The sequence below is a fragment of the Carcharodon carcharias genome, chromosome 11 (assembly GCF_017639515.1).
Source record: "Carcharodon carcharias isolate sCarCar2 chromosome 11, sCarCar2.pri, whole genome shotgun sequence".
NCBI classification, from domain to species: domain Eukaryota; kingdom Metazoa; phylum Chordata; class Chondrichthyes; order Lamniformes; family Lamnidae; genus Carcharodon; species Carcharodon carcharias.
In genome coordinates this window covers 150120989-150142761 of record NC_054477.1, presented here as the reverse complement: position 1 = coordinate 150142761, position 21773 = coordinate 150120989, and the positions used below count along the sequence as shown (strand labels likewise).

Below are 21773 nucleotides of genomic sequence, written 5' to 3'. Positions count from 1 at the left end.
AATAGTGTTTATTGTGAAAGCACGTCCACCTCTATTTCTCCCAGTTAAAACCTCTCTAAGTAAAAATACCCATTCTCCAATCTAACTGAATTTTTTTCAGGAGCAGGAAATTCATAGGATTCGGTACTGCAGAAAGAGGCCATTTTATCCCAAGATTGGCATTTACTTTCTCAACTTGTTTTCAAATCTCCCCAAAGCATCACCTCTCCCTATCTCTGCAATCTCCTCCAGCCCCACAACTCTGCAAGATATCCATGCTCCTCCAAACCTTGTATCTTGTGCATCCCAATTTCTATCGTCCCATCCATTTGTGCCCTGCCCTTAGCTGCCTAAGCCTTAATCTCTGGAATTCCCTCCCTAAACCTCTCTGCCTCTTTCTCCTCCTTAAAAACGCTCCTGAAAGCCTTCCACTTTGAACAAGCTTTTGATCACCTACCCTTATATCTCCTTATGTGGCTCTTCGTCAGTTTGTTTTGATAACGCTCCTGTGAAACATCTTGGTACACTTTACATTGCTAAAGGGGCTATGTGAATGTAGGTTATTGTTGTTAAGTGTGGGTCGTAGAGTCGGCCCAACCAAATTAAGTTATTTGACTGAGGAGGACAGTATTGCTGGATTTACCCTATAATGCACACAATCTGAACTGGCGGATATTTCATTAAAAATGAGCTAAAAAGTCCGAATGGAAAGATAAAGAGATCAGGAAGTTAGTACTTCCCTCTCCACAACCATAGCTCAAAACTGCAATTCATCAACAATTCTAAAATAACAAACAAAAACAGAAAATTAATTCTATTTGTTCTATTGATGTATTTGAACTTTTTCCAGACTAATGGGTTATTACCTAAACAAGGGTCTGAGCTGGGCCCGTGGAGAGTACATACTTCCAGAAAAGGTTAAAAATTCTCGCGTGTGTCCTGGGTTTTGTTTTTAGCACGGGTCATTGTGATGAGTTGGACAACCATCCCTCTGGCTCCTGGCTTGTGGCCTGTTATTGCTCCCCTACCCATTGTGAACCATACCATGCTACTCCCCTCTCTCTGGTTCCAGTTCCCAGGCCCCTCGCTTATTCACAACATTAATGGTGCACACAGCAGGCAGCCATGTCAAAATCAAATGTCCTGCTTTCCCCGCAACTATGGGATAGTCTTACAGTTTTTTTTATTCTTTCACAGGACATGGACTTTGAGGCCAGCAATTGCTACCCATCCATTGTTGCCCTTGAGAAGTCATTCATTTCACCAGTTTTCTTTAAGTTAAAAAATATTGGAGGCATGTTATACACAGGTACATACACTATGACACAGCAGAGTGCCTCCAGTGAGAGACATTGGCCGGAATCTTCCATTCCGAAATCTAAGTTTAGTGCAGGTATGGAAGTGGGAGTGATTCTGCTGTTGTGTTGGCGGGGGTGGGGGGGAGGAATGTGACCATTGACCATGTGCGATCTTGCGCTGTTCAGCTCATTAAAAATGAATCCAGGAAGAGCTCGCAGTGGGAGTAGGCAGGAAGTTGCTCTCCCCGCCAGTACCTCATGGGGTCGAAGGTCCAGGCACCATATTTAAAGGGCACCCAGACAGCCTGCACTACCCCTTCCACCTTTGCCTAGCCATTGCTCCACCCCTCCCCGCTAACCCTTCCTTGGTCATCCTCCACGCAACTTGCACTGCCACCACCTGGCCTCGGGCACAGGCTGGCATCTGCAGACACCACCCCCCCCACCAAAGAGGACAATGCAGCGGCAACTCACCGTTAATTATGGGAGAAGTCTACCTTGTTAGGTACACACCACTTATGTGCAGTCGGAAAAGTGAACATTCTAATTTCCCACTGGCGGGGAACTAAATTTGGCGGGGAAGCTTAATTCCGGTGAGCTAGCCTTTTAATGAGCATGCATGACTTGCTAAAGCCATGCGAAAAGGGCTTCCCGACATTGTTCGTCAGAAAGCTCGACCCACTGTAGGAATTAGCGAGCTCCTCCTGGATTCATATTGAATGAGCTGAACAGTGCAAGATCACGTGTGGTCAGCCATCACTTCACCCCCAGCACCCCCAACTCCCCCACCAGCAGAAATCACTCCCACTTCCACAACTCCCACTGAACTTAGACTCCAGAATGGAAGAATCCGGCCAACGTCTCTTACTTGAGGCATACTTTAACCCGCCTTTACAGTCCCAAGAACATAATTACTAAAGTTCATCCTATCGTCGAGGAACTGATTTTTGGCCCTGCACCAAATTAAGCTCCCTTGCCAGCCAAGCTTCCCTCCACTGCCCAGAGGTGCCAAAATTATTAATATTAAGGACTTAGTGCATTTGTCTGAAATCTGTTTTGTTTTAGCAGGAACACCTCTGTAAGGATGACAGAGATAGATACACTGAAGCTTCATCAGCTAAGTATTCTACAGTGTAATTTTAAGGCTGGAATGTCACGGCATCTCCAGAGAAGCTTTGTGAACCCAGCAAAGTTCAAGTACTTCTCTCAGAGGCTTGTCTCTCATATCCTGACATCTCGGAGAGGCAGTGATGGCCAGGGAACTGGTCAACAATCTGTCTCTTCCACTGCAATTAGTGTGGGGTCAAGTAGATCAATAAATGGGAAGACAAATTAAAACCCATGAGTCATAGCCCAAAATTACTTTGCACGTTTCCAGTGCACTCTGCTCTAAGTCCAGTTCCAGCCCAGTAACCAAGGTCAGGAATTTCCTGCATATTTGGTGGAAACGCTGCTTACACGCGTACACTTCCATTGAAGTTACGGTGACACGTGAGCAGCTCTCAGAAACTCCCAGGCAAAACTGCAATGGGAGTGTGGATGAATATTTAACGGGTGGTTCGGTATGGCATCTTCTGCTAACAGGTGGGATAACTGAAACATCACTGACAGGTGAGTCAGTGTTAAGCTAAAAAGAAATCGAGTTTGGCTTCAGTTGTGCTAATACCCATTGGGCTTTTCTTCCCACCACACCAAGGAGCAGTCAATTTTCTGACAGATATTTCAGCACCGTTTTCTTTCCTTTCTTCCGTCAACAGGTCCTGCAACATTGCAAAATAATTCCTGTTCCCTTTTTATTGATTGGCACTGCACTGTGAATATTCATTTATATATGACGCTTATCACATCTCCCAGGACAACCAAGCACACTTCACATCTTATGGATTGCTTCTGGAAGAGAAGAAAGAATTTGGATTTATCTAGTCCCTTTCATGTCTTCAGGGTATCCCAAAGTGCTTCATAGCTAATGAATTATTTTCAAAGTACAGTCACTGTTGTTATACAGGCAAACATGGTGGACAAATTGAACAGAGTAAGCAGAAATGAAATGCGGCGATGGTGTGTTACACTTCACTTAAGGAGTCTGAGTTGCTGTGGCAATATGCATTTTTACATTCATGTTGTGATCTGGAGTGATGAATAGTGATGGCAGAAACTCCAACTTTATTCCATCACATGGCTGACCAGGACTTTCTCCGACTCTTACCACCTGCCATTGGTGCATGTTGGAAGGATTTGCAGGTTGATACTCAACCTGTTTGGCCACATTATGAACTCAACTTCCTTGGCCACCAAGTCCAGGGGTGGGACTTGCACCCACAGTTTCTTTCTCAGAGGCAGGGATGCTACCTACTGTTCCACAAGACCAGCATAAATGAAGTGTGGGAGCAGCTAGTTTTGTGGCGCTGGACATTCTCCCTTGCCATGAAATCATTTACATTCACCTGAACTAGCAGGTGGAGGTTTGCCTGAATTTCTAACCTGAAAGTCAGCACGTGAGCCACAGCAGCACAATTAAGTGTCAGGCTGGATTATGTATTTAAGTTCTGGAGTTGGGCTTGAATCCATGAGCTTTTGACTCACATGTGAATGTGTTACTTAAATTGCTGTTGCTATGTGGTACATTTTGCTCAAAACAAGGTCTCACAACCGCAAACGAGATGATCGGTTAATTTGAATCATGGGGAGGTAGGGGTGGGTGGATTTTGACCAGGACACATGTTTGCTTACAGGAAGAAACATCATTTGTCTTTGATTAGTGCCATGGGGTCTTTCTCACCCATCTGAACCATGGGAGAGTGCAGACCCGAGCTCCATTTAGCATTTGGACCCAAGAAGCAGAACCTTCACAAGTGCAGTATTCCCTCAATGACAGTGTTCTGAAGTGTCAACCCAGATCATTATGATGTGGGGCTTCAATGTCTAGCCTTCTGACTCGGAGCAAGGGTATTATCCACAGAGGAGTTTTCAGTTATTACAGGAGTTGAACAATTTCCCTCCATATATTTGAGGTCATCCAAAACTCTGCTGCCTGCCCTAACTCCCATTCACCCATCATCCCTGTGCTCACTAATAATCCATTATGTCCCGGCCTGGCAATGCCTCAATTTTCAAATTTAGATCCTTGTTTTGAAATTCCTCCATGCTCTCGCCCATCCCTATCTCTGTAATCTTCTCTAGCCCTACAACCCTCTGAGATATCTGCCCTCCTCCAATTCTGGCCTCTCGATTATCCGGGATTTTAATCATTCCATCTCTGATAGGCGTGCCTTCAGCTGCCTGGACCCTAAGTTCTGGAATTTCCTCTTTACACCTCTGTACCTTTCTACCACACTTTCCTCCTTTAAGACACTTCTTAAAACCTACCTCTTTGGCCACACTATTGGTCAGCTGCCCTAATATCTCCACATACGGCTTGTTTTTGTTTGGTAAAGCTCCTGTGAAGCATGTTGGAATGTTTTACCATTTTAAAGGTGCTATATAAATGCAATTTGCTGCTGTTGAAAGTGAGTCAAGGTCACTAAACATTTCCAGGTTTTCAGTCTGTTTTTCACTTTGACCCTTGAAGATAATTACCATCTGCTTCACTGTTGTAATATCATTTCATCAGGATTATATTGTGATTAGCATGGTGTACCAGACATTGATTTCATACTGTTGTAGGGTTTCTTAGGCCAGCAGAATGAAGCTCTTCAATAATGCAACATAATGCTAAGACAGTAGGTGGCACTGTCACTAAAGAACTGCAGGTTTTCCTTATGATGCATGTCTCTATTTAGCTGGGAGTCAGTAAGGTCCTTGCTGAGAACTCAGAAATCTCCAAGTTTACATTCCCAATCTGTGTTAAGGGATCTGTTTATAGCCAGTGTCAACTGACCTCAGAGCTAGTGAAGGTGATAGGGCTCGGCACCTGATCACCAGCCAATTGGGAAATGCCTGTATGCAAACATTAATTGAGGACAGGTTAAGGCTCAAATAAGGCTGCTTAAACTACTAGTCTCAGCAATCGGGTGAGGCAACAGTGAGTGTCCGACCGCCAGTGAACTAGAAGCAGTGCCTTCTGAAGAGACGGTGGGGGGGATGGGATATAATGGGAAGACTTTTGTGAAGCCTATGCTTGTTGCACGTGTGTTGTATGTCCAGGATTAATCGTAGTGCCACCAGCAGCTCTGAAAAGTGGTTGTGAATGAGGAAGGTTTTCTTTGTTAACAGAGCTGATCGTTTTAGCTCACAGCAGATGGACACAGGGCTCCTGAGTTTAGAGAGATCCCACATTCTGATTAATGCACACCGCACTTCCCACAAGTAGTGTCCTAGAAATATTCATGAGCCTAATCGCACCAAGAAAAAGTTATGGAATGTTTCCATATCTTTGTCAGTGTGTTTTCCCCTTACCTCTGTACAATTTGTAAAACATGCATGCTGTTTGACTCCTTTAAGCACTGTTTTCTTGGCTCCTCTCTATTTCCTCTTGGTGTTATTTCTGTTTCCATTATCTCGCAACACCCCATTCTTAGTTTTCTTTTTGCTTATCTCGCTTCTCTTGCTGTCCCCCTCCCTCCCACTCCTTTCTGCATTATTTCTCTCTGTCTCTTCCTGCTCACTGTGAAGCATGGAGCTCACAGATTGCCAGCCTGCTGATTCACATCCTTTCTGCTACCTGCCAAGTGCGAGTTATCTGACGTCGCTGCCACATTCAGTCTAGTGAAGCATGTTCTGAAGAACAATCAGCGTTGGGCCTGAATACAGTACAATTTCCCCTTGCTGCCATGTCAAATGCCCAAGTCAAATCCACTAAAATAATGAATGTTGAGAACATCTGCATTTTCATTGAGAATCCCCATATTAAATGTGGAAATCTTCCTCTAAATTACAGGACTCAAAACACAATGCCCTAGCATCTCCTTTACAGTGAGGGTCACTTGCTAAGTTCCAGGAACAAAGGGCAGGATTTTCCCTTAGGACTTAAGGTCCCTTCTTGTCAGAGTCAAATGGAGATCAGAAGCCGGCACTGTGTGGGGATCAAGCTACGATTTTCCCCAAAAGGGCCAATTAATGGCCAGAGGGTGAGCTCGCTGTTCAATTAAAGGTGGAAAGTGGGCTCCTAAGGGTGGAGGGCCAATAGGAAGTCCTGCAGCACTGAAGAAATAGTAGGCTGCCTTTACAGGTAAGAGAGAGGGGGAGAGAGGGCATTCCCAAGATGGAGGCGCCCTATCTTCAACCATTTTAATTTTAAAATTTAAAAAAACACCTTGAGCAGCTGAGCCACCATTGTGCCCTCCACAGGTCAGCCTTTGGCTGCAACTTAATTAAACCAGGCCAGCGGGGAGGGCCTCAAAGAGAGGACTATTGCCCAATGCTTCAGGAGGCCTGGGGTTCCAATCACACTCAGACAATGGGCCTTAATAGACCTTTAACTCGCTCAATTGGCTACAACCCACTTGCGTCCCGCCGCCTCCAAGCTCGTCCCCACCGGGGGCTAAGAATCCTCCCCAAAATATCAGCGCAGGGAGATAGACCAAAACCTCAAAGCCCGCTCATAATTATCACTAACTCGCGTTCAGGACGAGGGTCAGCATTACAAAGCATCTGTTCCCCAAAATGTCTGCCTGTGCGGCAGTCACCCTGTCTCTGCTGTCTTCCTCATTTCATCCAGTGCATCTCTGTCCAAAAATACATTCCATGCTGCATGCTTGACTGCAAGATTAAAGAAGGTTTAGGAATAAAATGGGAGAACACCACAAAAATAGTACAGTTACCACAGTGAGTACAATTTGATTAAATGGAACAAGAGTCTAGTGAGGTCTGAATAATGGCTCTGTGCTTCCCTGCACGTTATGGAGAAAATTTAAACACATCAATAATATATACACTTACTGAGTTACTCTCCCATTTATGCTCCGCTCACTATACAATGATTAATGTATTTTGATGGGCAGTTTAATGGAATGGCAGGCCTTATATGTGACACACAACCAGCAAATGTAACTTCATGTACAAAACTCGCTGAATCAATCTCATATTTCTGCCTCGCGTACAAGTAAAAGAAATGCTGGCAATGACCTATTCTTTTCCAGCAAATGTCCAAGAATTGACAATGATGTGCTGTCCAGCTAGGCCCAAGTTCTTGCTGTCACATAGAAATGCAGGTAACCAGCCTTGCAGCAATGTTGGGGTTTGACATTTGCAGCCGCACATCAATTCAAACTAAACAATCCGCTGCTGCTGCAGGTCATACAGCACCGAGTTAAGGGTTAATTTTGGGGTTAAGCACAGCAATGTAAATAAACTTCATGCTGCTAAATTTCAGCTCAGGCGCTTTTCAATTCATGATAAGCCACCTAGTATTACAGAGCTGATATCTACAGCTTTACGCCAACAGCGTTACATCCCACTAACCCATCTCAATGTGTGAATGCTGATTACAACCTCTGATAGTTGGTAGCACACTGTCCCATTTCCATCTTTCTTCATTTCATCTGCATGTTAGATGCTCAAGTATGATTTATTCAGATGGAATGCCTACAACTATAAGCAAGACACAGGCAGATTGCTTCTGGGCGTTGCGCAAGAAATAGTCCACCTAGTCTTTATTAATAAGAACGATATGATTAAATATGTAGTACTTCTTTTTTCCTGTTCTTACACTTATTCCCTCTTATTTTGGCACTTAGAACACAGCAGAGAAAATGATTGAGAATTCTATGGCACAAGGAACTCAATCTTAATAAGCTGGACAATCTGATCTCTAAACGCTACAGAATAATGATCAGTTAGAGCACTGTACCTAGAGTGATACAAGTGAAATTTTCCTCTACAATTATCCATTGATGATGCATTTCTAATTTCAGTCAGAACATCATAGGAAAGGGTAGAGGAGACATAATTTGAAGGTAGCAATGAGTAAAAGAGGTACGGCAGAGAGGAACTTGCTATATATTTTATATGTCTGATTAGCCTCAAGGCAATGACACTAAGTTCTAAGTGTGCAGGATCTTTATTTATAGAGGGCGGATTTTTCTGTGTGCGCTGATGTTGGGTGTGATCGGTGGCATGAGCGGACAATTCGGCGCAATTGGTTTCACGACGGCATGAAACCAGTTTGCGATAGTCCGCTCAGCCCGCCAGCAGCGGGACATGTTTCCCACCATCGGACATCGGGAACCTCATTGTCATACATCAGCATATCATTATCAGGCCAGCCCACCGGAATCGTCACCCCGCCCTCCCACCCTGCTGGATTGTCCGTCCACCTCGGCAGGAAAGCACTCGGACATATTCCACAACAGCACATAAGCAACATGCACTTGTTACTCTGCACTTTGAGGGGAACTTGGAGGAGAGTGCACAGTAACTTTGCACAGTGCCTCCCAGAGTCGCCTGTTGGACTTCAAGCTTGAGGGGCACCTGGGGTTCGGGGTTAAGGGCAGCCCTGCCATTGAGGTGACTTGTGGGGGGAGTGGTGACGGAAGCAGTCACGCGTTAGGGAAACCTGTATACAGTGACCATTCCTCATAACTGAGACAGTTCAGGCGCAGCCACATTGATGTGATTGGAGTCGGGCCTCTAGCTTATCTGTGCAATCAAGCAACACAGAGGCATCAAAGTGCCACCAAGTGCTCCAAAGCTTTTCACATCCCCGCTCCGGCACAGACTGCAAAGTCATAAGCATTTTAGTTAGCTGCGGAACAGTTGAACGATCGGGTACATTGTACAATCTCCTTGCTAAAGCTGGCCATGGAGCAGTCACTGGTGGAGATGCTCACAGCCCCTTGCAATGTCACCATCCCAGTTTGGACCAGTCTCCCCCATGGTTCAAGCTAACAGTGCAGCCTTGCAATGTGGGTTAGAAGAATGCCTGCTCCTGAGCTGAGAGCACAGCATGCAATCTAATGGGCAAAGCTGCTGCCAATTGGTTGGGTAGAGTGGGGTGAAAGTGGTGGAGTTTAAGGCAACCATGCAGCGCACTAATCTCTGGCCATCCAAATGGTGACAAGCCCTCTCCGGCAATCGTTAAGGCGCCTGCGTACTTAAACAGGACAGGTTCTTAGTACACCCATTCTAAATTTGTGTCTCTCTCTTTCATCCTGCAGGCGTACAACATCAGGATCATGGAGCCTGGAGAACTAGCTGTATGCTTGATGACCTACAGAGCGTGAAGATGATGGAGGAGAGTGACTGAGTGGCTGTGCAGAGGCAGGAGCAGCAATCTCAGGGAGAAGGGGTGACTGGGGCTCTCACACACGCCGCCCAGGAGCCACAGTGAGCCATCGCTGGTCGCTGCCTAGCAACACTCAGAGTCTATAGACGCCGCCTTTCATTCCTGCAGATGACCGAGAACCAGTGTTGCCAGAGACAGCGTATGTCTAGGGAAGTGGTCAATCACATCTGCCACCTGCTGCAGGATTTAGCGCCACGGGGACATGGAGGGCATCCACTGTTAGTGGCTATGAAAGTGACAGCGGCGCTCAATTTCTATGCAAGTGGCTCCTTTCAGGGCTCCACAGGAGACCTCTGTGGGTTCTCACCCACAGATGCATCCATGAGGTCACGGATGCCACTTTGCAAATGCATTTTGCTCGGGACCAGGACAGCCAGGATGCAAGAGCGATTGGATTCACTCAGATCTTGAGTTTCCCACAGGTGCAGGGTGCCATCGACCATATTCACATGGCGCTTAGATCATGTCACAACATATGGTGAACTATATCAATCGCCAGGAGTTCCATTCGCTGAATGTGCAGCTGGTGTGCGACCACCAGAAACGCATCCTGCAGGTCTGTGCACGGTTTCATGGGAATGTGCACGACGTCTACATCCTCAGTCAGTCACAGTTCCCTGGAGTCTTCCAGGATCCACAGAAGCTGCAGGGATGGCTTCTCAAGGACAAAGGATACCATTAGAACCCACGGCTGATGACACCCATGCGGCGGCCTCAGACTCCAACAGAGCGGCACTACAATGAGGCTCATGCTGCATCTCGCAACTTGGTGGAGCAAACCATCGGGATGCTGAAGATAAGGTTCCGGTGCCTGGACCGGTCTGGTGGAGCCCTGCAATACAGTCCGCAGAGGGTGTCATGCATCATCTTCATCTGCTGCATCCTTTACAACTTGGCATTGCAACAGGGAGAGGAGCTGACTGAGGAGGAGATGGAGGAGCTGGAGGCCTCATCTGATGAGGAGGACACCAATGGGGATGAGGGTGAGGAGGTCCTCAGAGGGGATGATGATGGGGATGAGGCGCTTGCACTGGCCAGATGAAGACGGCGCGTTCAGGAGAGAGAATGAGAGAACTCTATCGGGCCTGCCCACAACATTCTGGCAGCAACTACAAGCGCTGCCGAGGTGCAGGCATCAGTAATGCTTCCAGGGAGTGGGAGGCTGGACCATCACTTTGGTCCGGAGGCTGCACAGAGCACAGGGAGGAGGCCCTGGACTGAGACACCTGCCTTTTATCTTGTGCAGAAAGGTTTCATGTCTGAGTGACAAGAACATTGCTCATCAGAACAAGGAGCCATAGACAGGGAGACTTTCTTGGGAGTTTATTGACAATAGTGAACAGTATGTACAAGTTATTAACACCCGTGCTCAGGCTGTGCATCTAATTCTCCTTAACTTTACTAACCCTGCTATGTCTTTGTGCTCCCCAGACATACACAGCAGAGGTGGAGGCAGCCTGCTGACTGCGGCGCCCTGTCTGTGATGACCTTGACGGGTGTACTCTGGAGGACCGAGATTGGAGGGCCCCAGCCTGCTTTCGGGGTCCTGCTGTGTGGCAGTGGCAACCTCCTTGGCCTGTGGAGCTGGAGCTGCTGAGGTCACAGGAAGAGGGGAGTCGGATGAATGGGCCCAGAGTGTGCACCTGCTGATCCTCCTCTCTATGGGTGCCAAGGGGCCCCAGGCTGACTCCTTGAGGAGCAGAGGTAGCTGGCGTGAGATCGAGCTGACTCACCATGGAAACAGCGTGTTTGCCAGAAGTGCATAAATAACGTGGCGGGTTTGGGATGATACGGTATGACAGGTAAGATGTTGTTTTATGCCCCCACTACCGCACATAGTGCAAATCTGGAAAAATTCCACCCAGAGTCTTATACAATGCTTTAAAATATCTACCCTATGCTTCTAGCTTAGCTTCTATGCATCTGTATACTTTACTCAGGCTTGACCAATCAAGTACAGTAGATCAGTTACCAGACTCATAATCAAACACAGAACAATTGAACCATTGAATGCTACAGAAACATGGCATGGAGGAGGCATAGTTCAGAGTAAGCAATGCTCAGAAGAAACACGGCATGCAGGAGGACTATGGGAGGAGGCAAGGTCATGGGTGAAGCATAGTGAAGAGGAATTATAGTTTAAAGGAAGTATGATGTGAAGACTGGCATAGCATAGAGGAGACGCCATTTGGTAGAGACACAGTTAGGATGATACATGAATGGAAGAGACACAGTTTGGAGGAGGTACGGGTGGAGGAGAGACAGCTTGGAGTAGGTATGGATTGAATATGCTTAGATTGGAAGACAAGAGCTTTATGAGTGAGGGGAAAATGGAAACAATTCAATCTATGCTACTCCCAAACAGCTCCTATTCACAGGATCATGCAAATTACAACACAGGAGGTGTGTCTCACTGTTGACTCTTCAACAGGAACTATCTCCTCTAATCCCATTTCATAACTCTTACTCTGTATCCTTTCATATTCCTCCATCTAAAAAATCATAATGGCTTGAGAACAGCAATCAAAGAACCGAAATGAAAGCAAAAAACAGTAGAAATACTCAGCGGCAGAACTGGCGAGAGGTCAGCAAGCGGAAATGTTGACTCTGTTTCTCTCTCTCCACAGACCTGCTGAGCAGTTCCAGCAATTTCTCTTTTGATTTCAGATTTTATTTGCGATTTCCAGCACCCATGGCATTTTGTTCTCGAACCAGAGAATTGCGTGAGCAACTGATTAAAGACGAGCAGAAAAATCTCTAAATGGATTTGGACTGATACATTTGAAGAACAGCAGTTAGATTTTATAAAAGTGTTGTCACGGGGGCACCAGCATTGTTTGTTAGACACTTTCCCTGAGCCTGAAGCACATAGTGGGCATCAGGAATTGAGTCCAAGTTTCAGCACATCAACAGATGCCTCACGAGAAACCGGTCACTAGGAAAGGTTGTCTCTTCAGGTTTGCTGCCTATTTTACTGTACACACATTCTATTCCAGGAACTAACCCCCCTGTCTATTGAGTGCAGCCTCTGTGTGTGGTATTCGGTAGATCAGCAGTCTTTAGAAAATGCTGGCATAGGAAGTGCTGTGAAATGCAGGGGAGCTACATGCTCATCGGGGCTGATCCCAAGGTAAAGCAACAAAAACATTTATTCTCAACTGTGTCGGATGAAACAATGAGGAGCGTTTCCCAGGCTGAAGCAGAGGGGGAACTTCAGGGGTAACCAAAGACAATTTTAACGGAGGGTGCAAGTTAATTGTGCAGTCTTGCAAACTGTCTCAAGAAGGTAGAAGCCACACTAGTATGGTGAAGCTCAACAGGCCATGGGGTAGATGTTCAACTTGCTGCTGAAAGTGGCATTGCAGTTTGGCCTTGCAGTATAATATCTGGCCAATTTTTCACTCCACTCCTTTCAATAATGGGCAGGCAATTCTCAAGTTTGATGACCTGGGCACCAAGATGAAAACTGGCCTCAATATTCAGATTACAGAGTCTGCAGTCAAACCAATAGACAGGCAGTGAGCTGTGGACATTTTTGTTCATTCCTCCTGTCATACCAGTTGTTTAAGATGGTATTGTATAAATGTTAAATATGCCAGCTGTAAGTGGGGATACCTTGCTTAGCATTTGCTTGTATGTTGTGGGACAGGATACATGCGGGCCAGAGACAACATGCGGAGACATGCATTTCAACATTTAAAAAGGTACCACATATTGACCTCTCAAGTAAAGCCTGTCAATGAATCATGCTAATATTCAAAACCCATGCATCTTACCCGGGAGAAGATATTTTCCAGAGAGCTGGTTAAAGACTTCTTGGCCTTGTTTTTCAGTACGTCGAGTTTAAACCTCCCTGTGCTTGCGGAGTGCTCTGGAATCATGTTGTTTGGCACAGGCTTTGAAGAGAAGAGACAAGAATTGTTTTACGGGTGACATGAGGCGGGCAAGACTTTTAGTAGATTCACTGAACGAGGCAATATAAACGAAATCAGACTAATGATTCGAAACACTGTTTGGAAATCCTGGTGAAAATGTTAGAATGTGCTTCTCATCTGTCGTAAGTATGGTAGACATGGAAGAAAAATGTAGCTTGCGTTTATTTAGCAAGCTCATGATCTCACCATTTATGAAGATTTTCTGAGGTCGGGACTGAAAGAGGGTCTCGATCCTGTTGGTGATGTCTGGCCGCCCACTTGCGCAGTCTTACCGGAGACAACCAATTAAGAGGCCGCCTCCGAGAGCACCGTCCAATTAAGGGTGGCACAATGGCAGGGTCTGCAGCAATATCTTGTCGGCAGCCCCACTAGCAAAGGTGGACGCTGCTGCAGCAGGTAGAAGAATGTGAGGGCAATTCAAGAGAGGACCCTCTCCACAGGCCGGCCTACGAGTAGCTGAAGTGGTTCCAGGGCTGAGGGGGAAAGGTGGAGGTAAATAACGGAGGCCTCACTAGTCTCCTGACCTGCCTCCAGAAGCCACTTCCAGGGGCCTGCCGGGCTCTGCCAGAGCATGGGGCCCATCTCAATTGATAATATTTCGACACTGTTCCCAAATGACCCCAAGTGGCCAGTTAGGTGTCAGTAATTGGCTACCAACTGCTGCCAGGCAGGTAGTAGCTTCTGTTGCTCACCTGTCTCTGGCCAGATCATCCAGAGGTGGGAAAATGTCAGCCCACAGGCCATCATTTGGATTTACTTTCCACTCCGGCCTCTAACCTGCCTTTATGGGTCTCATAATACATCATCCCAGGTTTCTCAAGGCATCTCAAAAGGCTTCTAAAACAATCAATTACCTTGAAGCATAGTTATTATGGTGGTGGCAAATGTCCTTGAACTAATTCCCTACATGGTTACATCTGAAATTTAAGCAGCTATGGCATTTGGCTGGTAGAAGCCATCTTATGATCTGAACAGAACATTACATTGAAAAATAATGGGTCACAGCCATCCATGCATAACTCCACTGTCACAAATTCAAGCCCTTTACTTTTCCAAAGTGATTGAAGAAAGTGTTTACCATTGGGGTCTCGCCAATATGAGCATGGGTCTTCTGTTTGGTCTCACATATCTGCCGCAGAATGAGGATCACTAGCTCATTCTCGTCTTGGTCATCAGACGGCTTCATTTTCTGTTGATACAGCTAATTCATTAATATTGCTCATGGATAAGATCCCCAGCTGTTCTGTACTTACTTTCTGGTTATTCTTACACTCTAAAGGATTTCTGCTAATAATTGCGGAAGGTTTTAGTTACAGTGTATTGCCCTATGTTACAATCACAGTGTGCATGCTATGAAAGACATGGCTCATGATGACAATGAGCGAGTTCCAAAGAGTGGCTTCAATAATGGACAACCTTAAAAACAATTCCAGGAAATTAGTAGCTGCTGATATTTTTTTTTTATTCATTCATGGGAAGCGGGCATCACTGGCTAGGCCAGCATTCATTGCCCATCCCTAATTGTCCTTGTTCAGAGGGCATTTAAGAGCCTACCACATTGCTGTGGGTTTGGAGTCACATGTAGGTCAGATGAGGTAAGGACAGCAGATTTTCTTCCCTAAAGGACATTAGTGAACCAGATGGGTTTTTACAACAATCGGCAATAGTTTCATGGTCATCATTAGACTTTTAATTCCAGATTTTTATTAAATTCAAATTCCACCGTGACAGGATTCAAACCCAGGTCCCCAGAACATTGCCCTGGGTCTCTGGATCATTAGTCCAGTGAAAATACTACACCATCGCCTCCCCCAGGAACCTATTGCAATGGGAATATATATCAGAGGATCAAATGCATATTACATAAATGTAAAACAGGTCAGCCCCGTTGTGGTACTCATGAGGAGAAAGTATAGTTCCACTGGGCCTCACCTTCCACTTTGAGAGCCTTCCAACGTTATCTGAATGCATAAATTCTCGTGCTCTATTCATTCAACCATTTGATTCGGACTACCCTCATTTTCCAGGCAGCAAGTGTCACACCACAACCTGGGCTCTGTCTCAGAGCAGTGTGAGGGCAATTGCCAAGTGTGTTCATATTCAGAATAGTCCGTTAGCTTCTCACACAGGTAGAGAAGAAAGCTGCAACCCTGAGAAGGGAGAGGTGTTCAATTGCCAGCAGTGGTGGAATGAAGAATGTCCCTTGTCTCTACTAAGGTCATCTCCAGTTTTGGAATGAAGAACTAACTGATTGTGGAATAGCAAATGTGAAGTCTGAAACAAAAGGTGACATGATGTCTTTTGGGTTTCATCTTTTGGCATAAGACTGGTCCCCTGTTCTTTACATTGTTTTGTGAGAGTCTTCACAATCACACTTAGGGGGAGGTGGTGGTCTAGCGGTAATGTCACTAAATTAACAACTCAGAGGCCCAGGCTAAAGCTTTGGGGTCGTGGGTTCAAATCCCACCATAGCAGCTGCTTGAATTTCAATTCTTAATCTTTGAATAAATAAGTTAATAAATCTGGAATATGAAGCCAGTCTCAGTAAAGGTGACCATGACAGCTATCATTGATTGTTGTAAAAACCCATCCGGTTCACCAGCGTCCTTTAGGGAAAAGAATCTGCCATCTTTACCCGGTCTGGCCTACATGTGACTCCAGGCCCACAGCAATGTGGCTAACTCTGAACTGCCCTGTGAAATGGCCGAGCAAGCCACCCAGTTCAAGGGCAATTAGGGATGGGCAACAAATACTGGCCTTGCCAGTGACACCCACATCTGTGAAAGTTTAAAATAAAATTTGAAGCAATGCTGACATTAGTGTTTATCTGGCTGTGGGCCCAGTACACAATCCCCATTAATAATCATACTAGTGTAAGGCAGAGTTAGGATGGCATCAGAAGGCATCTGTAATGAGGATGTTTACATTAAGAAGAAATACTTCCAAATCCTCAATGAATCTTTACAAGCAAGCAATGGACTTACAAACTGAGGCAAAATTGGAACAAATATTATCATAATTATTTTAGATTATAGTCACAAATTCATGATCACATTGGAAATTTCAGTTTGATCTTTTGTTAAGAATTAAAGTAATTGTAATAACATATAAATAATCTGTAACCCTTATTTACCATGACAGCTTCCAATAATCAATATATAATTTTAGTGAACTCTTTTCGAACAGCCCCTGTATTGTTACCTGAACACGTTCAAAAATATCAGCTTGCTCATTGTCACTCAAAAGAGAAACATGCCTCTGTATGACAAGCTTGGCTCTTGGTGGGTAGAGACCTGGAAAGTCAGAGGAGTGCTGGTCAATGCGTCACTTAATTGTTCTGTTTTCTTAAACAACTGACAATTCTTTCTATTGCAAAATTCAAGCACCTGCTTTATACTGCCAGCAATATTATGATATCAAAGCGATTGTGCAACATCTATCTCTGTTACAGGTGTTTTGAGGTATAACCAGTTATTATGATGCAGTGTGTACCACATACAAGTTGCACTGCAGCAACTCGCCAAGGCTTCTTTGACAGCACCTCTCAGACCTGCAACCTCCCATGCCTAGAAGGACAAGGGCGGCAGGTGCATGGGAACACCATTGCCTCCAAGTTCCCCTTAAGTCTTCCACCATCCTAACATGAATATATATCGCCGTCCCTTCACTGCCACTGGGTCAAAAAGCCTGGAATTTCTCATCCAACAGTAGATTGGGAGTACCTTCACCACACGGACTGACATGGTTCAGGAAGGCACCTCTCCACCACCTACTCAAGGGCAACTAGGGATGGGTAATAAATGCTGCTATTGTCACCGATTCCTGCATCCCAAAAATGAATAATTGTTTTTTTAAAAGATCTTGGAGATACCTTCACAGCGCTTGCAGGTAGTGTAAACCTTGAAATCTTATCTCATCAAAACAACTGATTCTGAAATCAGTTGCAGGTTTCACACCATTTTCACACTTTAGAAGCTCAGAAAATGAAGCACAGATGAAATGCTGAAATATTTCATGTTCAATAGTCTACACTTGTCTTTAGCAATCTCCTCGTAACTTGCATCTCATAAATTTCATGAAGAGTGTCATCTTTTTGCTCCAATTTTCTCTCCTCCTCTGCTGAAGGCTCATTTTAAACTGACTCCAAGGATTGGGAGTAGATAATGCTGGTCCCTCAAGCCAGTTCCGTCATTCTATTAGCTCATGGTTGACCTGTATCCCGATGCCATTTATCTATCCTTGATCTATATCCCTCAATACATTTACCTAATAAAAGTCTATTCGGATGCAATCTAACCAGAGCCTCGTATAACTATAGCATTAATTCCAAAGGTTTATATTCCAGCCCCCTTGTGATAAAGGCTAACATTCTATTATATTTTTAAATTATTTTTGCTAAATTGTGACATTGACAGTAAAGATGTGAGATCTATCCAGAGCCTATATTAATAGCAAACAGCGAGCATTAGGCTAAAAGATAGACAATCAGACATGTTTCAAGTGAAGAGAGGAGTATGATAAGGCTGTGTAATGTCACTAAAACTATTCAATCTGTGCACAGAACAAATATTCAGAGAATTATATGTACTTCCAGGGGTTAAAATTAGAGGCAAGGACATAAAAGATTTACAGTATGCTGGAGATACAGGACTACTTGCAGAACCCAAAAAGGCCCTACAAAATATCGCGAATCAAGTAAAATCTAGAAGTTTAGAAAATGGATTGAGTATGAACACCAAAAAGACAAAAACAATGGTAGTTAGAAGGAATACATTAGAAGAAATTAGAGTGAAGATTGAAGTGGATGGTGTCACACTGGAAATAAGTAGGTTAACGGAAGATGGCAGATATGATGCTGAAGCCAGAAGCAGGATAGAGATAGAGAAGAATAGAGATAGCCAGAAGTAATTTTGTGAAGATGAAGGTTGTGTTAACAACAAGAAAACTCAAGCTTGCAACAAGGAAAAAAAACTCATAAGATGCTGCATTCTATCCACTTTCCTGTATGCCTGAGAAAAAGTGAAAGAAAATAGAGGCCTTTGAAATGTGGATGCTAAGACGTCTGCTTAAAATCCCACAGACAAACTGTAAGATAAATGAAGAGGTGCTTGAAATAGCCAGAGCAAAAAGATCCCTATAGAGTGACAACCAAAAGGAAAATGTCAGTACTTGGCCATTTGATCAGAGGTGAAAAGCTACAGAGATCTCTGCTAGAGGGCAAAGCGAGCTACAATGAATGTATGAGAACAGCACAAAACAGATGAGTGTGACAGCAGATCTCCTGGCAGAAGTAGCTACAAGCAGCAGCCGTATACATGAACTGTTAAATCTCTCTGCACCCCTACGGTTCCTAGCTTTTTTATATTCAGAAAACACTCTCACCTACCTTTCTTAGGTCTAAAGTAGATGACCTAACACTGTTCTGCATTGAACTCTCCCTGCCACAATTTGGCCCACGTCACTTTATCTATCAATGTTCCTTTGCAACTTTTTACTCCCATTTATTTTATTAACTCTGCCACCTAAATCATTTTGATTTGGCAATGGAGTGCACCCTGTCCCAGTGCCCATTCTTTACGTATGAAGCCAGACATTAAGGCTGGGATTTCCTGGTCCCACCCGTGGCGGGAGTAGTGGGCATAAATCCGATGGACCAGCCAAAGGTCCATGGGCTTTGGCTGGGAATTTCTGGTCCCGCAGCGGGCAGGACCTGGCCTAAGTGTTGGCGTACTCTGTTCAAAGGCCTTAAAGAGTGAAAAGTGGCCATCACTGCTCAGCGCTTTCCTGTTGTCAGTCGTGGTGAGCAGGGGCAGAAGCCCTGGCTGATTTTCAGGCATTCCTAGTCTTGGATCACAAGAGACTTCACCAGTGTCTCTGTACGGATCAGCCAATCGAGTGAAGTTCAAGAATCAACAACATGAGCTTTTGAATCTGTAAGGCCTAAATTCATGTATGGTGACTTTATCCAAAAGTCAATAGCAAAGCTCTTTTTTTTTTATTCATTCGTTCACAGGACGTGGGCTTCCCTGGCTGGGCCAGCATTTATTGCCCACCCCTAATTACCCTTGAGAAGGTGGTGATGAGCTGCCTTCTTGAACCGCTGCAGTCCATGTGGTGTAGGTGCACCCTCAGTGCTGTTAGGGAGGGCTTTCCAGGATTTTGACCCAGCGACAGTGAAGGAACAGTGATATATTTCCAAGTCAGGATGGTGAGTGGCTTGGGGGGGGGAGCTTCCAGGTGGTGGTGTTCCTATGCCACTGCTACCTTTGTCTTTCTAGATGGAAGTGGTCGTGAGTTTGGACGGTGCTGCCTAAGGAGGTTTGTTGAGTTCCTGCAGTGCATCTTGTAGATGGTACACACTGCTGCCACTGTGCGTCGGTAGTGGAGGGAGTGAATGTTTAAGATGATGGATGGGGTGCCAATGAAGCAGTAGCTTTATCCTGGATGGTGTTAAACTTTGTGTTCACATTGCATTTTAATATTGTCTATAACCTTTAACAATGAGTATCAGATTTTTGCTTATCCCAAAAAGAATTAGAGTTGATATGGTGCCTTTCACATTCTCAAGACTTCAAAGATATTAATCTGTCAAATCAACTTTACATTTGAATATATAAGCAGCCATTTTATGCCCAACAGGTTTGAACAAATAACAAAGGCATGAAATCACCATCGAGGTGTTGGGAGAGGGAAGAATGTTGGTCAGGACAATGGGCAAATCCATTGCTCTTGTTTGAACAGTAACATGGGAAATATTATGTCCAGTGAAGCAGAGCACCTGAGCTTTTGTTTTACACCCCATTTGAATGATGGCACCAGGGACAATGCAGCACTCCCTCAGTCCTGCACTTCCACCGGCCGACCTCTGCATTGCCGGCTGGGAACATTCAAAGCAATTTGGCCTAGGCGTTCCCTCTTCGGTGGTAATTCTGCAAGGCAGATTTTGTGCTACTTGTGTCCCCTGACACCGACCCAGGTGGAAATCCAGGATTAACTCAAATTGGTAGGATCCGGGTGGGATTATCAGCAACGCCTGGAATCCCTCCTCTGGATCGTGAGGCGGGGAAGGGAGTGGACTATTGCAGCTGCAAGTCTCAGCCGCCTGCAGCAATGGAGGATTGACTGCTTCCAGGGCAGCTGGGGAAGTGTCCAAATATTCTTCAACAGATTGAGAAAGATTCTGCTGGGCCAGTGTGATTGATCCCTCCGTGATTTGCTGCACCCGAGCGGTAGAGGGTGGGGAATAATTTAAAATTTAAACCGCACCTCCTTAGCAATGCTGGATGCCAGAACACATTAGAGGCTTCTTGACAATGACACATTGCCAGGGTTAATGAAGGAAAATAAGCAGGTATCCTATTTAATATCCACCCAGTATATAATGTCTATGATCATTTCTAAAAGGAAATCCAGAAGTGGCAGTGACCAATGGGCAGACGGGAGATTGGCTTCCTAGCTGATTTCCCGCCGCCATTTTGGAACTGACTGAAAATGGGCGGAAAAAGCGTGGAGAACCTCACTCAGTACGACTTGAAAGCAGAGAGAATACTCTACAATGCCTTTTGCAGCGTTCAGAATCCTATGGCTGCAGTGGTCTGATGCCTTATATCGATTTACCTTCAATCCGTTCACAGAGTTTATGCAAGTAATGCATGGGACACGCCTCGCACAGTTTGATCTGAGTCTTAGCGTTCTGTAGGGCAGCAGCAGTGCTAAAGGCCTGCTTCAAGGTCAGCATGACTTCATCCACCTGTCAAAAGTTACAATTCAAATGAGTCACTGCACAAAGCAAGTATATGCTGCTCGAGAAAGAGCAAAAGCAATTCAACAGTCAGAAGAATTATTTTTACTATAACAAGAACTTGCATTAATATAGCACCTTGAACATGGCAAAAGTGTTTCAGAGAAGCAGTGCCAAACAAATCTGACTCAGTGTTGACTCCCAAAAGGCATTTGATTAGATGCCGTACAACAGAATTCTGAGCAAAGTTAGAGCTGGAGAAAGGTATATAGGGATCGGTGTTAGGGTCCCTGCTCCTCCTTACATATTAATAACTTAGACCCTGGTGTACAGGACCACAATTTCAAAATTTGTGGATAGTAGGAAACTTGAAAGGATTGTGAATTGTGAGGAGGATAGTGTAGAAGTCCAGAAGGACATAGACAGGTTGGTGGAATGGGCAGATAAATAGCAGATGAAGATTAACGCAGACAAGGATGAAGTGATTCATTTTGCTGGGAAGAATATGGAGGGCCAATATTCTTTAAAATGGGCACAATTCTAAAGGGGGTGCAGGAGCTGGGTGCATATGTGCAGGAAAGGCTGAGAGGGTGGTTAAT

The 21773-nt window shown here is 45.0% G+C and overlaps 1 protein-coding gene across 3 annotated transcripts in view; it reads right to left on the bottom strand.

Moving 5' to 3' along the window:
* tbc1d4 (TBC1 domain family, member 4) overlaps nucleotides 1-21773 on the bottom strand; it is a 269789-nt gene that overhangs the window by 85082 nt on the left and 162934 nt on the right. For all 3 annotated transcript variants that reach the window (XM_041198949.1, XM_041198950.1, XM_041198951.1), the window contains exons 5-8: nucleotides 21051-21183; nucleotides 16635-16726; nucleotides 14512-14622; nucleotides 13275-13394 (exon numbers count right to left, since the gene is read on the bottom strand). In XM_041198949.1, the coding sequence (XP_041054883.1) occupies nucleotides 13275-13394; nucleotides 14512-14622; nucleotides 16635-16726; nucleotides 21051-21183 (456 nt within the window). The remainder of the gene's footprint in view (nucleotides 1-13274; nucleotides 13395-14511; nucleotides 14623-16634; nucleotides 16727-21050; nucleotides 21184-21773) is intronic.